The following is a 23,009-nucleotide window of genomic DNA, read 5'->3' on the forward strand; positions in this document are numbered from 1 at the left end:
AGGACTACTTATCTTTTGAAAGTGGGTCAATAATAACTAGAAGGCAGCCCATAACCTTTTGCGATTAAGATTTCAATTGCATAATTCTTCTTAAAATAGAAAACCTTCTAGCACCATCCCTTCTCTCTCTCTTCTTCCAGCAGCTCTGGCGATTATGTGTTGACCGCCCAGATTTCTGGAAAGCACACAGGGCTTGTACCTGCTCTGAGAAGTTCTTATGAGGTCTCATTATCTGATTGCAAATGAAGATATTCCTGAAATAATTTCCATTTTCCAACATACTGTCATTTTAACCTTTACATTTTTTTTATAGCCTGCAAGAATGCTGTATCGAGTGGCATTGCTTTATGATGCCCATCGTCCACATTTTAGTATTGTTGCAATATCTGCTGGAGACAGCACTACCCAGGTATCACAAGAAGTTCCAGAGAACTGTCAGGAATGGATAGGAGGAAAGATGGTCCAGAACGGAATAGATCATTATATATACAAAGTCAGTATAGCCTTTAACACAGAAATCTTTGGAACTTTTCGCCAAACTGTTGTGTTTGATTTTGGATTGGAACCAGTCCTCATGCAACGAGTAATGATTGATGCTGCTTCAACTGAAGGTAATGTATTAAAATTTTTTTTTTTTTGGAGTAGTGGAAATCTTTCATGCTATCTCTTTCCTTTTCACATTTCTGGGCAAACAGCATCTGTATTAACAACCAGTGAAGGTGTTTTACTGTATGTTAAGTTCGTCATATATATGAATAGAAATAGTAGACAAAAGCTTCAGAGGGTCTAAATAAGGCAGATAACTGGAGTATGTCTATTATTTAGTGTCGGGATATGGCTCCTAAATCTTGTCAAAATGCTGGGAATTTGTAGTTTGATGTCTGAAGACAGCACTGGAAGTAAAAGTATGTTTATCTTTTTATAATCATTCATGTATTGATGAAAATGTTAAACACAAAGAAGAAGGCCAGTAGAGAGAGGAAGTGTTTCTGTGTGAGAATACACCTGGTAATTCATTCAATAATGAAAGCAGACTATCTGAGAAGTTTGTTTTGGTTTTTTTGCCTTTGCAATATCTGACTAGGGTTGTCAAAGGCAAGAGACAAAGTACAGGCTTGTGCTCAATGAATTGCTGTTGACATGAATTTTGAAAATGTAAAGAAAATGTAACTATATTTTTGTGTGTCTTCCAGTAAAAAAAAAAACCCCAACTACATGTTACTGCAGGGGTTGCATTCTGTTTGAAATTGATCTGTGCCTCTCAGTTCAAACCTGAAGTAACTCCATTATCAGAGATATGTCAACAAAGGGAAAGATGTTCAAAGAGGTGCAAAAAAGACGGAAGCACTTTGATTTGTGGTAGAAGATTAAGAGAGCTAAATATAGGTCACTGTGTCACTTGGCAGCAAGCAAAGGGGTGGGGTAGAGTATGGTGATTTTTATGAAAATTTGAGAGATACAAACACCAAAGAAACGAATTTTAGCACTGGAATGTAAGCAGGAAGAAGAAGAAAAAGAAGGAAAAAGGACGAAACTAAGAAAACAGCAGTTTTCTGTACCTGGCTTGTATTTTCATATAACAGGTTAGCGTTTGCAGCATGAACAAAAAGCAACCATAAATAGCAAATACCAAAGATCATGAACTGATCTTTCCAGATGACCCAAGTACTTGTAGCCAAGAGCAAGAAGACTGTACAGGTTGTAATGTCTCGTGAAGCAGAGAATATTGCCTTTCAAATAAGAAACTATGCTTAGAAACAAGGCTGTGGTCTTTTCAGGGACTATTATATGATCTCTGTGTAAGAATGTGGGTAATCACAGCTGACGAGCTTTCTAAGACATTGAGTTTGTGGAGAGCAAGTGTCCTTTTATTGTAAACCTGTGTAAGATCGAGAAAACCAAGCCATGACTTACCTGCAAAGTCAGAGTTACTGTCAAATCAGTCTGTGGTCTTGGTCCTTGTTGGCTTAAACTAGCTACTAACCAGAGCAATGCGAGGAGCAGCCAGTTCAAGTCCACGTGAAAGTGATGGATGAAGTTGAGATAGCAATCTGGCATTAGTTACTCAGATTTCCTTTTCACATGTTGCTTGTCTGCGTGCGACTGAAGTCTTCAAGCAGGTTGTTGCTAATACTTATTTCAAATGAAAAGAGTGCTAGGTGCTTTACAGATAAATGTAAGTACAAAATCGTGGGCTTTTTGCTAAGGTAATCGAAGAAGTGTGTAAGCAGGCAAGTGAAAGGGATAACTATGTTGGATATGTATCTGATTCCATTGTTTCCTTTGCTTTTGGTTTATATGGATTGGGGTCTCATGGAAGTGCTTTTCAAACAGAAAACTGCCCAAGGTCTCTACATTTGCATGTAATTCAAGGCCCTGTCTAGATACCTAGACAGGAAAAAAAGGTCAACATTAAAATATTTTAATGGAGGAGCCTCTATTATGCATTTTGAAATCTTTATTTGCTATGAAAAAAAGAGAAGTTTTCTGTGCACTGAGAATGTACAAAATGCTCTTTGAGAGGGTCATTGCATGCGCAGTCTGTGCCAGTAGCTGTTTGTGTCAGGCTTCCAGTAGAAGCCTCTCTAGTGCTGGGAATTAAATGACTCTCTGTCCAGCAAACAAGGACTCAATCCCAGCGTAATTCCTGAACTTTTGTGATCTGAGGTATGGTTAGTACCAGAGAATGCTTCATTTATGATGAGAAGATTTCAAACACAGAAATCACACAGACATGGAATTTTCTTGCCATACAGCTGTAGCTACTAATATGGTTCGTGCTTGAGGTAGATATTTAAATTTGGTTTCTTAGTGAACACAAACTTGAGAGATTAGTGAGTAAGATAAGCTGTGTTCCTGTAGTCATAGTCAAGCTAAACTGAGATTTCTTCTGGTAAAAAGCTGTTTTCCTTCTATTTAAATAAAGACTATCAAGGTGATGTTAAGTATTTAATTTGAATTTGAACATGTCCTTTTTTGCACATTTTTCAGCGTTGGTGTGATATCCTGGATACCTATCTTAAATCTTACTCAGAGATAATACATTAAGATACAGTTTCACTATAAATGCCAAATATTTTCAGCTCTGCAATTTAACTGCAATTCTGTTAACTGGTGCAGTGTTGTCATAGTGGGTTTATGGTGTTAATGGATATATTGTGGGTGGCTGTAGACAGTGCTTGGTCTTCGGTTTCTCCTTTAAGCTATGCGGTCTCTGAAATTAGGGTATGCTGAAAAATTAATTTCCTTTTAATTTTCTAACTTCATGTCATGTTAGGTTACATTTCCAAAGTTTTGCCTGGCAAACTTGACTTTAGCTATATAATGCAACTGTCTGCAGAATACACATATTACCGTACTGTAGAATTTTTTTTAAAGCCTGTCAGTGTTGCAAGTGTAATGGCTTCTTACCAGCTAGTTTATCAACTTGTTTTTATTACCGCCTAAATTTTGGAGTATATATTGTAAGGTTATTCCCTACTTTAAATTTTTGAAATGAGATGATGTTGTGGTTAGGCTTTGAAAGCATATTGCAGTGTCAAGTCCTTCAAAGTTGCTTGCACTTACTGAAATAGAAGTGCTTTCCTTGTTTGTCTGTATTCGTTCTATTTGCTATCTATAGAATATTTTATTTTCTGGTTTTTTTGAGAGCCTGCTTGCTCTGTCTGTACACCTGAAAAGTAGGGATGGTAATGACTAGCAGTGAACTTGGGTAAAGCTGTTATAAGCAGAGGAGACTCTTACCTGCTTTTATCTCTGATGGGATTATTTTTAGTAGTGTTTTTTTGTTTGTTTGTTTTGTTTGTTTTGTTTGTTTGTTTTTTAAATAAAAAGAAACATATATGGAGTTTGAACTTAATTGCTTTCCCTATTGTGTATCTGCATCCAGATCTTGAATACCTGATGCATGCACGGCAACAGCTACTAACCACAGCTAAGCGTTGGGATTCTACTTCTAAGACTATTGTAGAATTTGAGCCTAATGAAACTACTGAATTGGAGAAGAGCCTTCTTACCAGATACCAAATCCCTCTATCTGCTGACCAGCTATTTACACAATCTGTCCTGGACAAATCATTGACCAAGACCAACTATCAGTCACGGCTACATGACCTCCTTTATATTGAGGAAATAGCACAGTATAAGGAAGTTAGCAAGTAAGTGATACCTTTGTAAGAATACTGCTTAGATATTTCTTGCTGTCCTGTTAAAATGAGGTTGGCAACTTTTTTCATTAAAGCTACGCGGTTGTTTAAGATACTAGGTCTTCCTGTTTCTTGGAAGTGATGTGGGATATGAGTCTGGAAATAGTAACTTTTGATAAAGGTCACTAGTACTTAACAAATATAGTTTACTGATAATTCATTTAAAACAAATTGTATGTATCAGTCTATGCTTACGGTTGGAGGCATTAAACACCTAATGTACAATGTTTTGTTAATGTCTGGATAATAATTATTTTTGTTTATAGATTTTGGCTCTCTATACAAAAAGATATGAAGAATAGGAATCATGTTTTTGTTCCTTGGTGAAACTAGGTTGTAGCAAAGTAGTGTATGAGATCTTTGTGTAAAAGCCTTGAGAGAGTGTAAAATAATTTTTTTTCTTAAGAAAAAGGTTGAATTGTGGGTGGATCAAACTGATCTTATGATGATGTGACAGCTGACTTTTTTATATTTATTCTCTAAATAGGCTGAAAATCAGCATGTGAATAAAAGGCATATGGTATACATTTTTGTTTGTTGTTCTGTAATATCTTTAGGTATTTGGTACATATTACCCAACTGGATTAGCTGCATGAACAAATACAGAGTTAGGAAGAAGATGTGAGCGTCCCGTATATAGACTTTCATGGGGCCTTTTTTTCTGTATTTTGATATGTGTGGTTAAAAATTTTGCCTGCGCTTTTGTGGTTTGAACGAGTTTTAAAGTGTTGCACTGCTCAGAATGGAAAGTAAAAAAGGTATAACTTCACTTTAACCTAATTTGGTAGCAAATTTAGTTCTATCAATGAAGTTCCAAATCAGAAGATGGACCACTCCTGGAGCTGCAGAGGTTCAGCTGAAGAATCACCCCTCTAGAATTTAGGAAGAAAATACTATGAGTAGTTGTATTTCTAACGCTGTTACAGCAGAATAATGGTTCCGTCTCTTTTGTATCTCCGATGAAGGGCAGTATATTTGAACTATTTTTCTTCGTATCTTTCGTTGCTGCTGTGCTCTGCTCTTGAGCTGGAATCTAACATACAGAGGAGTCATGCCTAAATGCTGTTTTCAGCCTGCAGAAATATTCTCCATCATCCATATTTATAATCAGGTTGACTTTGCTAAGGCATTTTAAAACAAAAGCATGTTTAAAGTAAACTTTATGTAATATGATATAAAAGTAAACTATTTGTACTGAGTGAATTTTCATGTTGAGAATTACATTCTCATGCCACGTAGGAAACCAAAGAGCAGCATGCCTGTAGAAATGAGAGAGTAGCAAGTGCATCCTGTGTGTAGGGCTTCCCCTTTGGACAGTTTGGTGCGGTGATAAGTTATTGCTCTTTCTGTCTAGTAGATTAATAAAAGTAAGTTTTAATAATGTTCTGGAAATCTTCTGCTTTGCTAATGTTGATGACAGAAATATTCTTTTGATCTTGTGGCTGACCCACTTCATTGCAACAAGGCTCAAACTAGCACACTTTTCTGATCCTCTGCGGCTAAGATCACACGCTTGTTATTCTCTAGTGAAGTGTCAGGGTTGCAAGCCTAGAAATGGGCCCGGAAATACAAATTTGAGTGCGTTGTAGTACCTCTGAAGTGGTGCCATGAGTGAACATGTTGATGAGCTGCTACGCTCTAATAGGTTTGTGTATGTGTATCGTAAAAGTAGTAGGGTTGTCAGCATGGTCTCTTATGACAAGACTGGAATAACAAGAGTGTCTGCAGTTCAGGGCTGGAGGGAATTCTTGGGTTTTAAGAATGGTGATTTCTCACTTTCTAGTAAAGCACTGTTTCTGACTTTACGTGGGATCATACTACTGAAAAGTACTGGATGAAGGTTGCAGTGGCTTTAAAAAGTCTTGAACTCAGTTACAAGGGAGTTCATTCTGGATAGTCTCAGGGAGCCTTACTTTTAAGTCCTGTTTATTCTAATATTTCAAGAGGCATTTATAAAAATTACTCCATGTGAGTACATCACAAAATAGAGTAATAAAGGTTAGAATAAAGAAGCTACTGCGGTCTAATTTCCAAATGCAAACATACTCTAAGAAAAAGCAAAACAACATTCGGATCTGGATACTAGTTTGGTTTTGGAAAGTTTTGCCCTACATAAAACCTGTTGATGGTTTTAAAACACTTCCTGTCTCTCTTGCCCATGCAGAAGAACAGCAGCATATAGTTGCTGGAACAGCTAGAACATACTGTGCATTTTCTTGTAGAAACATTAAAGAATGTGTGAGGTTATATACAGCTCCTTCCATGCAGTACACTGTCTGCTACCAGAATTACAGAGCAGATTCATCCTCAAGGCTGTGAAAACTTTTAAATACTGGCTTTGATGGAAAATAAATTTGCTTTTGTCATTACGATGTCTTGCATTTATCAATACATAGGTGGGTGTCACACTGCACACCCTGTCTGAACTCTGCGTGCATAAATGTAAGAGGAAATGTGTTCAGTGTGCTTTTAAGAAGCTGTTATATGGGGCTTTGTTCAGAATGGGTTTATTTGCCTTTTGGACATTTGATGTTTGCATTGGTACTGGATTAACTAATGATTCATGAAGTCTTTCTTTAATTTCTGTGATTTTAAATGTGAACAACAGGCTTTTCTGTAGCTAGTTTCATTAACACTGCAGTTAGACTCGGGTTTTGCAACGCTTAGGATGAAACATAAGTTTTTGTTCGTTTGATTTGTGTAAGCCTGACTGAAAACTTTTTTGTATAAACCTGCAAAGCAAGGGTGAGGAATGGATGAAAGAAGCAGCTTCTAATTTTTTTTTTTAAATCTAATCCTTAGAGGATTTTGTAGTTTAACAGTTTGCCAGAAGGTGTCAGCTTACTCAGTAGAAATTGCTTGATAATCTCTGAAGTTTTAATTCCCTTTAGCACACCAGATTCAGTTTAGTCATTTATAAAGACACTGATGTGTGCCTTGTCTCAGAATGACATTAATACTGTCTGCCAGCACGTTTTTCAAATCCAAATTTGAGAATGAGCTGATGCATCAGAGGGATTCAACTTTAGGAAAGTTGTCACAAAATACAATCACATTCTGTTGTGATTTATCTTAGTGATAACGCTGAACTGTTGGTTACTGTGTTAAATGTTTTATATAGTATTTTAACAATCATCTGAACGAGATATGAGCTGTTTTAGATGGTGCTAACTTGCTGATAGGTGCTTTGGGGTAGTGCAGCACTTGTGTAGAAGAAAGCTTTGGGGGTTTTTGGGATTTTTTTGGCATGTGTGGAAATTGGAGGGATTGCACTTAATTCTAGTGTCCTCCCTGAAGTACATGCTCTTGAGTGATTGCTTTAACTGTAGCTTGTGCAGTAACTTTTGTGGCTACCGATGAACCGAACAAATCCGTGTTCAGTAAGAAGACATCTCTTGTCTTTTGAGAGCGGAGGAGTGTGAAATTTGGATCTGCCTGAACGCCCACATTGTGTACAGAAGGAGCTGTTACCACAAGGGGGCAAACCCGCAGTTTTTGTGCAAGACTCATGATTTGCCAGATAAGAAAAAAATACATTTGATTGGTTTGGTAGATGTTTAATTACCGAGCAAGTTAAAATGTTGGATTTTGTTGTTATGGGCTTGTGATTATTGACACTGCAGGGCTTAAATGATAAATTACTAGTTTATTAGGTTAAAGTAGAAATTATAAGAGAACAGATCAAATAAAAACACTATGAGTATGAAAAGTATTATAAGAAAATGAGTTTTTTCACAAATGAAAGAAAGTCTCTTGGAAAAACCTTTGGTTTTTACTTTTTTTCTGTATTTTGTTGCCAATTCAGGAAAAAGTTGCTGATGAGAAGAGAACTGGATGTCATTAGTGTGACAGACCTTTTTTTCCTTTTGTTCTTTTTAAAACCAGGTTGAAACAACCTGTTTAAAAACCCCAGACACTCTAGGAGGAGATTAGTAGGTACTGGTGAGAGGTGAAGATGATGTGCTAAGTCACTTTAATGTGTTATGCATGTGACTTCTAGAAAATGGTAACTACAAATAATGGATTTGTTACATCTCTGATTGCAGGAGGAACTTGCTGTTAATAGGAATTCTGTGGATAGATGGTTTATATGACTGAGCCTGTGACGCCATCCCTTCATTTCAAATAAAATTACCTCATTTTAATGCCTACATTCCAATTTTTTTGGAGGCATTTTAATCAATCCCTCTGAATTATAGCTATAATACCATTTACCTTTTAAGATGTACATTACCATCTTAGGTATGCAGCCTGGAAGAGATACATGATACAAATAGGAACGTTACTCTGTTCTTTGCCTGCATGTCTCTCCTTGAATACCTAATATAAGCTTACAGACTATTTAAATAGAAAATTTTACTGCTTTGGGACATGCACAGCAACTCTAATTCACCCTAAACTTATTTTGGTCTCAGAAAATCTAGTAGTTGCTGTCTTGCGCAGGTTGTTTTTTTAAGCTTCACAGATGTTGATTCTTTTGAATATGTGTCTTAAAGGCTCTGATGAAAAGGAAAATCTGTCAACATTTGACAGCTACATACTTATGAAGGGCCAGTTTGGCTATACTTCTTTATGTTTTAAAGTTACACATTCAGAATGTAAGGCAGTGAATCTTCAGTCTGAATGCATGATATTTCTGAACCTGAGAGCATTTTTCTGCACTGTCTTGTTGCTTTCTTACTTAGGTTCAACATAAAAGTGCAATTGCAGATTGTAGCAAGCTTCATGCTCACTGGAGTTTCTGGAGGTGCAAAATATGCCCAAAATGGACAACTGTTTGGCCGCTTCAAGCTCACTGAAACGCTTTCAGAAGACACTTTGGCTGGACGGCTGGTGATGACCAAAGTCAATGCTGTTTATTTATTGCCTGTCACTAAAGAGAAGTCAGCACAGACCCAAGGAACCAAAGAGAAGGTTTATGAAGCAGCTATTGAGGAGAAAACAAAGGATTATATCTTCTTGAGGGTATCCAGGGAATGCTGCGAAGAACTTAATCTTCGGGCAGATTGTGAAATGCAGGTGAGTCTGAGTGGAAGTGGTTTTGGTATGAGAACAGTTTGCATCGTGTCTGTTTCGGCTCCACCCAAAATAATTGTTTGAAGATATGGAAAGGAATTTTGTTATTGATCATCATATACAGAAAGCAGAGCACAGACGGGTATTTTAGATAGGTGAAATCATTTTATACATAAATACACACTTATATATGTGTGTGTGTGCATGTTGTATGTATATGTGAGTCTTATTAATTGGAAAATAATATTTTAGAAATGTCACAGAGTAAAAATACATTTTGATAAATTTAATTTCTGGCAAAATTCTGAGATGATTGGGTATTGCTTGCAGTTTTTTTTCCTGTATATCTCATGGTTTTGAGAGTGTGATTTGTAAGCTGTCTCGGACATTTTTTTCGCATCTCTGGTTCAAATACAAAGGCCTCTCTCTATGGGCTTGTAAATGAGACCTTTGTCTTACTTTTATTTTCCTGCAGGTAGGTGTTTGTGGGTGGTTCATGGGTTTTCTTCCACCAGATTTACCCACCTTCTCCCTTCTCATTCTAAAACCACTGAATGTATTGATTACTCCTGCTGCCTGGACTTTTCTTCAGCTTAGTCTCTCTGATGTGGCTTCCATCGTTCTGTCCATCACAGCTATTCGCACCAGAGACCTCAGGAACCTTTTCTTAATGAAATCAAAGGAGGAAGTTTTCTATTCCTGTATTTTTTCTCAAAAATAACAAAACCCGAAAACCCTCTTGACATAGCCAGCTAGAACTTGATCTTTGATAACTGGCATCTTGGACTCTGTATTTTGTATCTTCTCATTCTTGTTTGTGTCATTGTGGATTCCACTATTTGTTCCTAGGCCTGAGGTGAGATTCATTTTCACTAAGATCTGTTGAGGTTGTGAATAATGGGCCTTGTGCTGCTTATATCAGAATGCTTATGCTTACCTATATCAGAACAAAAGGAATATTGTCCTTCAGTGGAGAAGTCTTCAACTCACAGTATTTCCTTGATGGTGATGATGAGGGTTGGTAGATGGAAGCAAGAGGAAGGTGAATAAATACTTTTATTATATATATATCCTGTGTTTGAGAATGATAATACCTGCCTCCATGGCTCTCATTCCCCTGACCCTTACATCCAAGACAGATATGCCTTGGATGCCTCCTGTCTTGGAGGCATTTAGTCACAAAAAAAGGAGTTACAACACTTATGCTAGAGAAAATTGTGTTAGCAGTAAGAGCAGGCTTTTGTTAAACATGAAATGGGTGAGGATACATTTTTTTGTTTTAAAAAAATATTGTGTGGTTTTCAGACAAGATAATCCATTAGATGTAAATGCATGTAAGAGAAAGCTCTGGTTAAGTCAAATACTTAACCTTCTCACCCATCTCAGTGTGTGTCTGCTGTGGACCTTACGATTGATCCTGTCACGAAACAGCAATAACCTCAGATTAAGGGCATGGAATTGTTGGAAAGGAAAGCATTTTCACCAAAGGATTATCTCCTCCCATTCATTTTGGTTTGGGGGGAAACATATGCAAGAATCCTAATGTCTTAATTTAACAGGGATAATTTGTCTGGGAAGACTTACATTGTTCTGGGCTCTTGGTTTTGTGTTTGTTTTCTTAAAACAATAATTAGAATCAATTATTAAGTTTATTAGAAACTCCACTGGAATGCAAAATGAGCGAGGGCTTCAGTAACTGTCTTATTTTTCTTTGAGTGTCTTATAAAACTTCGCCTGAGGCAGCAAATCAATTCTACATTAAAAATTGGGTCCTAAAGTTGTTTGTAAAATCATGTAGTACTTCATACATATATCAATGAACTGATGGTCAAATCCTTGAAGTGTTACCTATATTTTAATGAATTCCAGTTGTGAGGATTTTTTTTCTGGTTAAGTATTGACAGAAAATTTGGCAAGGGATCCTCAGGTTAGAACTGAGGCAATTCTAAATTGAATGCATAGCATTTTTATTAAAGATGCTGGAAATTCTACTGTTGTCTTCGGTGGAGTTAGTATTTCTTATGTGGTTCTTAACCACTGACAAAATTGCTTTGATTTCTGTAGGCTTTGCATAAGTTAGGTGGTTGCTTCCTGACCTCTTCTAATAATTCACCTCAGAAACTTCCTGATCACTTCTTTGCCTGTTGTCCTGGCTTCACTGTGATAAACACACAGTTCGGCTTTTGTCAAGTGCACCGTTCCTGAGGGTGGGATGGAGTGAGCTGGTGCTTTAAACCCCCTTGGCTGCTGCTCTGTTTGCTGACCAAACCAACATGCGACTGTTTTATTTTTGGAGTGGTTACTCTGTTCTGTGTCCTCTTCTGTGAAACTGGCAATGGATTAACTTCCTTTCCCACTGTTTCCTTACTGTGGAATACATATTAAAGCAGGTTACATGCCTCTCCTTCACAGATGGCCTCATTCAGTACTCTGCAACAGCAAATATAACTATCTGATTCAGTCCAAACTGGATTAAAACCAAAACAAATCACAAGCTGTTAAAGTGGTGAATGCAGGTAGATAATAAGAGTTATTTAATGCTAGGCAGCTTGCTTGGACTCCCAGAAGGGGCTATTAAAGTGTTGCTCAGATGAGCATCACAGTTTTTCTGCATTTAAATTATCATTGTTATATTGGGTGGCCTTTTGTTAGCCTTGAATCTGTCTGAGGAAGGATACTGTTCCTGTATAGATCAAACTGTGATCTTAGGAGCATTGCCATTTGTGTGGAAGTCTTTTCCGAACATCTGCAGCATGTTGTTGGGTGGACAAATCGGCACTAGGTGGGGATGGGTAGGGCAGAGCTTTGGAGCGCAGCTCCAGGTCCCCCTCGGGCAGGATGAGCTGACACTGTCACTACTGACAAGCGCTAAACCGCGCTGCTTTTGCAGACCAGGGTGTTTACTAAGGCAGTGGATAGACATAGACTACGCGGTGGATCAGTTGGGAAAAAAATTTATTAAACTTAGGCCATGGGGAAAAAAAAATTTCTTAAAATTTTGTGTGTCCTAGTTAAAAAAAAGTTTTCCTAGCAGTTACAATCACTTGAGTGAACTCCATGCTTAACGTTGTACAGATTTGTTACTGCCCTTCTCTTCAGAGTTATGGTTATATGTCTTGCGGTAAAATGGGATAGTCAAGATGAATATTTAATGACTTCATTTCTGCCAGATAGTGAAAGTTAATGGCTACATTCTGCACTGATACAAGCAAACATTGTTTATTTACAGCAAAGCTAGTGTTGATTTTACATGCTGTATAATAATATGAACAATGTAATATTTAAATATACTAGAAAAAAGGAAATAATACTTAGAGCTCTGTTTTGCAAATACATTTCAAGGAACTGATCTTCATGTAGTAAACATCATTGGCGCACAAGAGGGTTTTTACAGATGTGATCCCTATGGTAGGAAGTGACTTTGTGGGCGGGTAGAGGACTGCCAGGTCCATCTGGTCCAACAAGTAGTTAAATCTAGAAGGCTAAATTATTCCTCCATAAGAGAAATTCTCCTCCATAGGAGAAGGTTCACAAGAGAAGTTTATATGGCTTTGAGTGAGGCCTGTCATGTTTAGAGAAGTGATTGTCTGCTTCTCTGTCTCTTTTTTTGTAAATATTTTTTTCCCAAGTTTGCTGTCTTATTTTGATAACCACAGGGCTCTTAGTGTGACAAATTGGTTTTTGTTTGCAGTATACAAGGAACACTTATTTTAGCTTACAAGGACTTTCTGAGGACTTTATGTAAGTTGTCAGAAAAGATAATTACAAAAATGTGCTCTAGTATTGCTTTGTGTTTGTTGAACTTTCTGATTGGTATCAATAATTATCATGGGATTAAAGTATGATTAAGTAATAACAGACTGACTAGTAGAGAATCAGTGAGTGCTAGAGGAGAAAATTAGTAGATCTGAGCCCAGATTTTTGCTTTGGGCATGGGGTACATTTAGAATGACAGTGTTGCCTCCGTGGCGTTGCTCTGGGCTGACACAGGGTGCTCGGCCGCAGCTTTGCCCATCTCTTCGGCGGTGTGATGGTGCCAGTATACCAGCTTCCGCTCGTCTTTACTCTCTTTCCGTTTTTCTCATCTGTTAATTAGTGGTACAGAACCAGCTTCTGTAAAGTGGTTGTGTAAGCTGTCAGTAAAGATGACCATAGAAGTTTTAAATATGTTACTGGTGTGCTTTCTAGGTAAATGAGGGGTACTTTTTCCAGACAGGTTACAGTAATTGGGCTGGCGGTTTGTAAGCGTGCTCACAGTCATTGTCAATCTCAGAAAGGTATTTATTTACTCTTATTTAATCACAAATGCTCATTGGAGTTGTAGCACAGTAATTACATAAATACTTAGCGATAGATAGCAATGCTTTGAAAAAACCCTAAAAATGTCTGTCAGTCACTTGAAGTTCTTCAACAGCTTTGTGTGTTTTTATGCTGTTTTAAATCAGTGCAAATCTGTATCAAATTTTGTATAAAGAGTTCTGTGTTAGTTGATAACAAGTAGTTAGTTCTTTGGCATAATGCTCTGATCAGATTACTTTGTTTTCGGAGAGATTAATAATTGCAAATTTAAATATGTGTAAATGATAATTTGAGTGAACTGTTTTTATGAATTGTTTCCCCAGGAGCTGCTTTTATCTCGTGTTCAAATTTAGGATTCCTGTTCAAATTAGGATTCTCTTTGGTCTTTTTGTATATGTATTTATAAACTAATTTCACTATCCATTTTTCAGATTTTAATTTAATCAGGGATGTTAATGTGCTCTGTGTGTTGTTTCTGGCTTTGTACCAGAATTTTGTTGGCGTTATCTTTTGTTTACTAGCATTAAAACACAAGTAATGGAGATAACAAAAGAATGAATGTGTTAATAAGCAACTCATTGTTAGAAATTAACTTTTGGAGAGTCCTAATAATTGAACATAAATGACAAGTTATACTATTCCAGAATGTTTAACTAGAAATGATTGATGTTTGGGGTTTACCTCTGCTGGTCACACATCTGATGTATGTCATCTGTTGATCCATAAAAATTTCTGGCCTGTCGCTTTTTTGACGTTGTTCTTACAATGAGGGGTGGAAGCTTATATTTGTGAAAACAGTGTTTTAGGATAATAATATTTTCCAGGAGTATTTTCTGTATTCAAAAAATAATTCCAAGAATGTTTTCCCTTTCATTTTTTTCTGAAAATACAGTGGAATCTAATCTTAAAGTCAAACAACAAAATTACATTAGAGAAATGGCTGTATTTATCTTTGCTTCAAAACAACAACAAAAAGGAGCTTTTATCACAAATCTTGTGATTGACTGATGTTTGCTGTTTTCTTCTGAGAGTCAGTAGTTTGCAGGAAGATAAAAATGTATCATGTGCCGCGAAGTCTAACGAGTGTTTTCTGAATGAATAATTTTTGGTTCACCTCTTTATTTATTCATTCATTTTGTACTGTAGGTTGAACTTCAGTTTCAGTTAAATCGCTTACCCCTCTGTGAAATGCATTATGCCTTGGACAGGATTAAGGACAACAGTATTTTGTTTCCAGATGTCAGCATGACTCCCACCATACCCTGGAGTCCCAACAGGTACAAGAGTGCAAACATTTTAATATCAAAGATTGTATGGTAATGCAGTACTGGATTTCTCATAACAGATGGCTGAAACCTGCCCTCGAACAAGAAGCATGCCTTGCTCTTCATTAATGGTGCGGATGGTTCAGAGAAGGGAGTGAAACTGTTCTAAATAGGACAAGAGGAGTGATCCTCTGAGGACAAGAATCTGTTGATTGGTTTTCCCTGCAGTTGAGCTGTGGTTTTATGGGCTTTGCAGTTGTGTTCTAGCTGTAGAAAACAAATCTGTTGTTGTTATTTACTGTTCTGCTGTTCTTCACGGAAAACATGCATGAAACTTTACAGGAATGTAAATACCAGTTACAAGGAGTTTGCTGTGCAGGATCTCAAGCATCGCAGGGAGTGATCCAGTGGTACTTTTGGAGTTTGATACAATGAGCCCAAACTTGGGCACATCACTGAGGGAGGAACGTCTAGGAAAAACGTGGGAATGAGTCTTGGAAGGATCAGTATTGCACTTGCAAGGAGTCCTGACACACTTTGTATGCATGTCTTACAGTTGCCTTTATGAAATTATAAACCCCTATGTTATATAAATGTTTTTAAGGAAACTTAAGTCTGATGCAGTCAAAATAGTTTGTCTTGAAGTGGAAACTCAGGGAAGAGAAGGATGAGGCTGTGTTGCTCAGGGAATATGGTCTGTAGTCTTGCTGCATAGGGAAGGATGAAAGAGGCAGGAGGTTTCTGTACTTAGAGACCAGGGAAATGAGAGGTATGTGGAACTGATAGCATGTGCATTGTGTGAGGAGTCGTGTGGCGTCTGGAAGGTGGGAATTAAGCGTGTGATTGTGCTGCAGTACAAATCGCAAGATAGGTCAGGCGTTAAAAGGAAAGCGATCTGGCCAGAAACCCGAGACAGTGAAATAAAGTAAGACAAAAATTACTGGAAAAAATTTTAGTTTGTCGTTTAAAGTGTAGGAGGAACAGAGACAGTAAGAGGATGGGAGCAGTGTTCTGGGTAAGAATGATTGCTGCATGCATCAAAACTTGACAGTGTGGGCAGAAAGCAGGGAATAGCTTTGCAGAGAGTTGTACTACAAAGCTAACAGGTCACTGGCAGTCTGTTCACTGACATAGTTAAGTTTTGAGTGAGTCTTACAAGGAAATAGTGTTTAAGTATAGTTTGTAAGTAAGCAGTGATTTCAATAAAAAGAAGGTAAGTCAAGTAAGCTAAAACTTTATCTTCTCTGTTTTATGTCAGCAAATTTATATTTTTTGAAACTTACATAATGGTTATAGTTGGTATAATTTATTTGTACAATGTTTTATGTTTTTTATATATATAAATGATATATTTAATGATTATAGTTCAGTTAAAATCCATTTAGTAAACATGTTTTTTCTACCTCCTGGCTTGGTTTGCCCTACCTTGAGAATCAGTACCTTCGACTGACTCAAAACTGGCTTTGCCTCTGTTTTTCTTCTATTTTTGTTTTACGTCCCTATTACTTTCCAGTATTTCTTAGTGTCCTGCCAGCTTGTTGTTCATAGCTGTCTTAAAAGTTAGGAATTCAGTCAATTCCCTCTTGATTTTACTCCCTATTGCTAGCTACTTCTGAATAGAAACTTTCCCAGTCTGTAAGAAGCAGAGTGCTTGTACCAGAGCATATCACATTACTAAAGTATGGCCATATGTGCAGCAGTGACAGGTGTTTTTTACTGTGCATGTCTACTTTTAAATCTGTCAGTGAGAATATTAAAAACTGTGTCTACAAATCTTTAACCTCTTACGCTCATTGGAATTTTCTGAAGGCATCTTCCTCTTAATGCTGATATCACTAGCTGGTTACAGAAAAAATTTGTTTTGTAGACTGCTTCCCCATTAGAGGTATGTGACTTAGTGGTCTAAAAAATAGGTAAAGAGAAGTTTGTAGTTAATTTGTAGCCATTAGTTTTTTAATTGTTTCTTAATTTCATCATGGAGAACTTTTAGCAAGCCCTGGGGTTGTGAACTGTTGATTTTTAAAGTTGACATTGTAAATACTGCAGGGAAGAAACACAGCTAATGTTCTGTTTTGTGTAGTAATAGTAGAAAATCATGGTATGTCTGTTTGCTTTTGTTATCAGGGGGTGGTGCAGCATATACTTTTTCGGTGGTGCAGCGTATACTTTTTCTAAGGAGCGTACTATGCAGGTTATGCAGAGATAGTGTAAACTGAGAAGTACTTAGATTGCTTTTGAAAAAGCCCAACTGACTTATTGCAAATATGGTCAAGTTTTTGTGGTTAAAGCATGTGATTGTTTTGCTAGATCTATTGATTTGTTTGCGTGCATCAGAATGGCACAATCAATACAGTAGCGTATAGGCTCTTTAATTTCTTTAAAGCTTGTGAAATCTAACCTCATTCCAGTTCTGACCGACAGTGGGTTGTCATGGCTTCTGTTTTTAAACTCTGTTGCCTCCTTTTGTGCAGACAATGGGATGAGCAGTTGGACCCTCGACTGAACGCTAAGCAGAAAGAGGCTGTTCTGGCTATCACTACTCCGCTTTCAATACAACTGCCTCCTGTTCTTATCATCGGTCCCTATGGGACGGGAAAAACCTTCACTCTGGCTCAGGCAGTCAAGCACATACTCCAACAACAGGATACTAGGTGAGATGGGGCACTAAATGTAGAGCGATATGTGATTAGCAGAGAAGATGTATTTTTTTTTATTTAAATTCAAGTGAAAAGTAGAAATGCAGAATTTCCATCCAGCTTAAAAAACAAACAAAACCCAAGCCATCCGTCATTGTTTTGAATGATAAAGTAATTTTATATTCTTAGCCTGTATTTTCCATTTAGAAACTAATTAAAATTGACAATACGTAGAATGACTGTGATTTGCTCGATGTGGAACATTTTGCAGTATACTAGATAATAAAAGCTGTTCCTTACTTAAAATCAAGTCTAGATTAATAATCACAAAATAATTGTTGAAAAACTGTTTGAACTTCTTTCATAACTGAAAGATTTGAGGTAAAGGGCTGAATCATGCAAACTATGGTAGGTTAGTGACTAGTTTCATTAAGACAAATGTGCAGGAAGATGGCCACTGTTTCCTTTTTTTTGTATTCTACTGCTTTGAATTGTTTTCTGTTTCTTCATTGCTTTTTTATTTGCACCATTTATTCCAGCAGGATTCTCATTTGCACCCATTCTAATAGTGCTGCTGACCTCTACATAAAGGATTATTTACATCCATATGTAGAAGCAGGCAATCCCCAGGCAAGACCTCTCAGGTATTTTTTTAAGGCTTATTATGTATCTATAAAATACTATTCTTAAGAAAAGGTGTCTATAAAAAAGACTAAAGAACTTTTAAAACATAAAAGCATATTGGCATTACCAGCAGTGCTTTTAAAAACATAGACTAAAAGGAACGTGAAACATTTCAACATAATTTTCGGTCATTTGTTAAACAAAAATAAAGACATCCTTTTTTAAGCTTTTACTATTCTATTGATAAATGTGTCTTTCCTAATGAGCAAACTTTTGATATGCTCCTCTAAAAGCTACTATGATAAAATAAAATGAACTTTAATTATATTTTAATTCTAGAAAATTTTGACTGAGACTTACAATGATAATTTGGAAACTGGAGCTACTCATTTGGCTTTTTGAAGAAAAATTTTGATGTCATAGGAGCTACATATTTAGAGAATCATGTGAAAGTAGTTTGGCCTCTTCTGATAAGTTTGAAGTCATTGTATATGTGGTTAAATGTACTTGCCATGGCTATTTTGGGGAAATCAGTTAAGGGAAAAAAAAGTGAAGAGGTGGAAACTTTTAAGAGCAAGGAGGGTAAACTTGCATATAAATAGTTAAGGAAGATTTATTTATGGGCAGAAACCCGCTCCTGGGAATATTTTGCACAGTAATCACAATATATACTGTATACTGCTAGCTTGGTATATATTTTTTAAATTATGGGCATCATTTTGTGAATGCCAGCGTGTGAGTTTATTCTGTTACTAAGAAAATGACTCTGTATATTTACTTGCTAGCTACTAAAAGCCATCCTGTACTTATGTTTTATGCAATGTCAGTAAAGCCGTTGAAGTTACGTGAAAGGACTAGACTTACAACAGGTGTAGATTCTCTTAGGTTTGCTGGCATTAGTTGCCACGTGACATTTTGCAGACACTGAGGATCTGGCCAAGGAAAAGAAGGCAGCTTGTTTTTGAAAAGCTGCCTTTGATCTGGTGGTATTTTAACACAGATTGTCTTAAGGTGATTTGTAAAGCGCTTTGTGATGAAAAGCATTATGGTGTCTTAATTTTGTGGTGGGGAAAAAGGTGTGTAATTGACACCTTTGGGAATATTGAAGTGTGATTTAACAGAGCAAGGAGTTAAATACACTTTTATTGTGGTTGCCAGGCTTTTGCTACCTTCTTTATGTGCTGTGTTCAACCATATAGTCCAGTCTCAGAAATACTTATGAAAAACATACATAAATGAAAGTGGTAATTTTATTATGGTTGAAATATGTGTACAAATTTGCCAAGAAAATTACAGCACATAATTTAAAAGTCAGTGAATATTTGAATTTACGTGGAATTGTCATAGTATTTGTTATGAAGCCTTCAGAAAGTGCTGCTGTAGATTGTATGGTATTGTTCAAATAATCATGATACCTCTGTAAAAAGTTAGTTTTAGAAAATGGAGGCACCGCTGGAATTATATATACATATTTATGGATCCACAAGTATGTATGTTTTCAAATAAAAACTATTGCATATAACTGAGAAGCATATGTTGTCTGAAAGCTAACTGTGTGTCGACCTGGTCCGGCAGGAGTGAAAGGGTCAATTTATCTGAATTGAAAGCTAGAGCTATGTGAGACTCCTAAGATAAGATTAATTATGGATCTGTTACCTTTTTTATTGACTATTGTCAAGACATATTTTCAAATTAAAATAACTACTGTTAGTTTAAGTAGGGTGCTCTGAGCCTCTTGCAGTATTTTGAAGGAAACTTCAAATGGAGTAGAAGCAGTTAATTATCAAAGCTGGATGTGCTACTTGCAAAGTTTGATGTGTTTCTAAATGGCTGAACAGTTTGCTTTAGATTTTTTTTCCTTATTTACTCTAGAAGTGATGAGCTGGCTGAATAGTATCTTTGCTAAAAATGTTACCGTAGCTTAGTGGGGAGCACCATACTATTTATGTTGTTTTCAAAAAAGGAAAGTGTAATTACTTTACGTTGACTGAGTACTGAGAACTGTCTAAATATTTCTGTAAATTTCTGTGGGTAAGATGTACAGTAAACAAATTATCCTGTTGATGAGACATAAAAGTTTGAATCCTAGAGTTTGCGGTTTTTTGTTTAAATATCATGTTGTAAATGATATTTTTTCCCTGACAAAAGAAGTATCTATGCCCTTTGGAAAATGCGGAGTCAGAATGAACACTGAGAATTTATGCTGAGTTTGAGTTCTGTACCTAAATAAAATACCAGTGAAGCCTGAAGGCCAAATTCTCATAGTCCTGATGGCCATAGCCAAATTCATACCCAGAAAAAAAAAAAGGGTTTTGATTAGACGGTTCAACTGTATTAGGGGCACACTCCAAAACCTGACTCTTACTGAAGAAACTTGACTTTGAAACAGTTTTGTTATACTTACGTAAATTAATACAGAAGTGTTTCTGAAAAAAACCCAACCCTAACCTGCAGTTAGGAGGAAAGATCCTTCGACTACGTGCTTCTGTTAGGTGGTAAGACACTTCATTTTAAGGGTGGAGAAGCAGGCACCTTTAGACGGTGAGTCAGAGCCGTAAGAGGTAGTAATTGGCTCCTAATTTGGGTACTCTTTTACTCTGTGGATGTGCTTGTCTCTCTCCATCAACTGCTAGAATCTTCAGGAGACTGGCTGCTAAGGCAGGCGCATTTGCTAGATACTACAGATTATCACTGTCTCCGAAAAGCTCCAGGCCAGACCTAGGAAGGAGGTAGCAGCAGTTTCTCTGTATGTTTCTGGGCATACAGTGATTGAGGTATCTGCTGTTTATTGCTGTTATTTTACTTGCATATTTCAAATTTAGTTGTGTCCATATGCTGGTTTTGTATGTAATACTAGGGGAGAATGAAGGAGGTTAATTGCTTTTATCTGTATTTTTATTTTTTTTTATTTATTCCTAAACATGTTATCAGTTCAGCAATGCGAGAAAAAAAAGTTGATTCTGTTTAAAGTAACTCAGCTGAAACCTCTCCAGTTCATTTTTAAAATACTGTGATCGTAACATACATACATACTTACTGCCTGTAGCCTGAAAGCAGGTAGCTTTAATATGTGGCGACTAGCTTCAGGAGATACCCAGACTGTAGAAGTTAATCAGCTGGAGCAAACCAGAGTTTCAACTAAAAAAAACTAAAAACCCAACAGGTTTTGAAGGACTGTTGCCTTTTTTCCAGATTGCCTGCACTAAAGTTCTTGTACTGAAAATGGTTTTAATTTATCTTATCAAATGTTTGTTTGTAAGATAAATGCCTCTTTAGCCATTTAGTTTTTTTCTTGAAACTCTAAATTCTATCTTATGCTGTGCTGAGAGGAAGATTGATTAAAAAGTTAACTGTCAGGTTGTAAGGCAGGTTCTCCGCATGTTTTCTGCATCCCAAGGAACATACTTGTTCTCTTTGGAGGTGGATCAAAAGAAATGGAAGGAGGAGATCAGGTGCACTGAAAGGTGTTTGGTTTTTTTTTGGGGTGTTTTAGGACTACTTAGTTTTTGTTGTTTTTTTTTTTAACAGAGGCATGAAATTAGACTGCTAGATTCTTTTTCCTCTAAGCTTCTGTGTTCTTTTTGCTTGAGGGATTTCAGGTGAGAAATAACTGTACAAAATTCTGAGGAAATGGAACTGGCGTTTATCCAGGAAGAGTTCTCTGGAGCCCAGCCTGAAGGGAGAATCCTGGCGTTTTTATCAAGAACTGGGAGGAGTTAGTGTTTTCCAGATCAGAACATGGAAAAGAAGTTTTGGAGAACTTAAATTTAGTCCCTGTTCGCTCTGTGTTATGAGGAGTCATGAGAATTAGAAGTCACTTTTCTAGGACAGGACTGCAAATGAAACTCTATTTAGCTTCCCTCAGAGGTTCTGATTCTAGACTTCCCCTTTATTAACTTTTAGAAGTGTATTTTAAGGGATTTCGGAGCGATCCCAGCCTGAAACATGAACAAGGAAATGATTGTGAATCTTAATTACTGATGTAAATTCACTAATTCTGCAAACAGTCTGTTGTACAAATTGATACTTTGACGGAAATTTTTTAATGGAAGCGAAATGTGGAAGGTTAGGAAATACTCAATGTTGACTAACATTTAATAGAAATATTTGGACAAATTTCTTTTTTGATGTAATGGATGGAGTGTTGATGGAAACACATAGGCTAGCTGACAGTTTGTTCCATTCTTGGGCCCGTTGGCCAGAGGTACACAGAAGTGAAGGCTTTTGTTATAGAACACCACCTGGTATGAATTTCCCCACGTAATACAGATTCTGTGCATGTTAACCCAGCGTTAGTAAATACAGTGGATAAGTTCAGTGCTTTTGTTTGCAGAAGATTGAATCCCTAATCCAAATCTTCCGGGATTTCCATTTCAATGTGGTTCCCTATGTATTAGCCAGTAATTCCACTGCATGTGCTTTGGGTAAACCTTAACCTTCAAGGTTTTAATTTCTTCAGCATTAAAGTCTTGATATGAGGCACCTGATGTGAGAAAATACACTCACATGAGCTATGGCTGGGTTTTGCTTTTGTAGCTGCAGTTTTTGCTCATCTTTGTACCTATAGCTGCACACCAATAGAATGTGTTGCAAGTGCTAAGGAATGTTTTGATTAGTAACTGCCCCATTCTGCTGGCATTCAGGTACTTTGCTTGTGCAGGTGTTAAGATTGGAAGGTTAGTTACTTGTTTAGTCAGAGGTTAAGGGTATGTTGCAGGGTGAAATGTTACGGTTTGTGTTAAGCTAGTAAAACCTATTGTTGTAATGGGTTCCTGTAGCTTTAAGACAAAAACAACTAGTAATGAAATTACAGAAGATTTTATTACCCTAAATAGCACCTGAGAAAAAGTCCCTCGTTCAGTATGACTTACATATATCATGACATTTTCAAGTAGTCACATCTGTCGGGTGTTTTTATGCCAGTGGTGAATAATAGCTCTGGGATACCTTTTTGATCTCCCATC

At 36.9% G+C, this 23,009-nt stretch overlaps 1 protein-coding gene across 4 annotated transcripts in view; it reads left to right on the plus strand.

The window, feature by feature from the left end:
- The window catches only part of HELZ (helicase with zinc finger), a 96,072-nt gene that overhangs the window by 35,126 nt on the left and 37,937 nt on the right, over positions 1-23,009 (plus strand). For 3 of the 4 annotated variants that reach the window (XM_075440705.1, XM_075440709.1, XM_075440708.1), the window contains 6 exons: positions 314-611; positions 3,890-4,157; positions 8,891-9,224; positions 14,667-14,797; positions 17,257-17,436; positions 17,961-18,065. In XM_075440705.1, the coding sequence (XP_075296820.1) occupies positions 314-611; positions 3,890-4,157; positions 8,891-9,224; positions 14,667-14,797; positions 17,257-17,436; positions 17,961-18,065 (1,316 nt within the window). The remainder of the gene's footprint in view (positions 1-313; positions 612-3,889; positions 4,158-8,890; positions 9,225-14,666; positions 14,798-17,256; positions 17,437-17,960; positions 18,066-23,009) is intronic. The other variant, XM_075440707.1, reaches the window with a different exon arrangement.

Source organism: Opisthocomus hoazin, chromosome 21 (genome assembly GCF_030867145.1).
Source record: "Opisthocomus hoazin isolate bOpiHoa1 chromosome 21, bOpiHoa1.hap1, whole genome shotgun sequence".
Classification (NCBI taxonomy): domain Eukaryota; kingdom Metazoa; phylum Chordata; class Aves; order Opisthocomiformes; family Opisthocomidae; genus Opisthocomus; species Opisthocomus hoazin.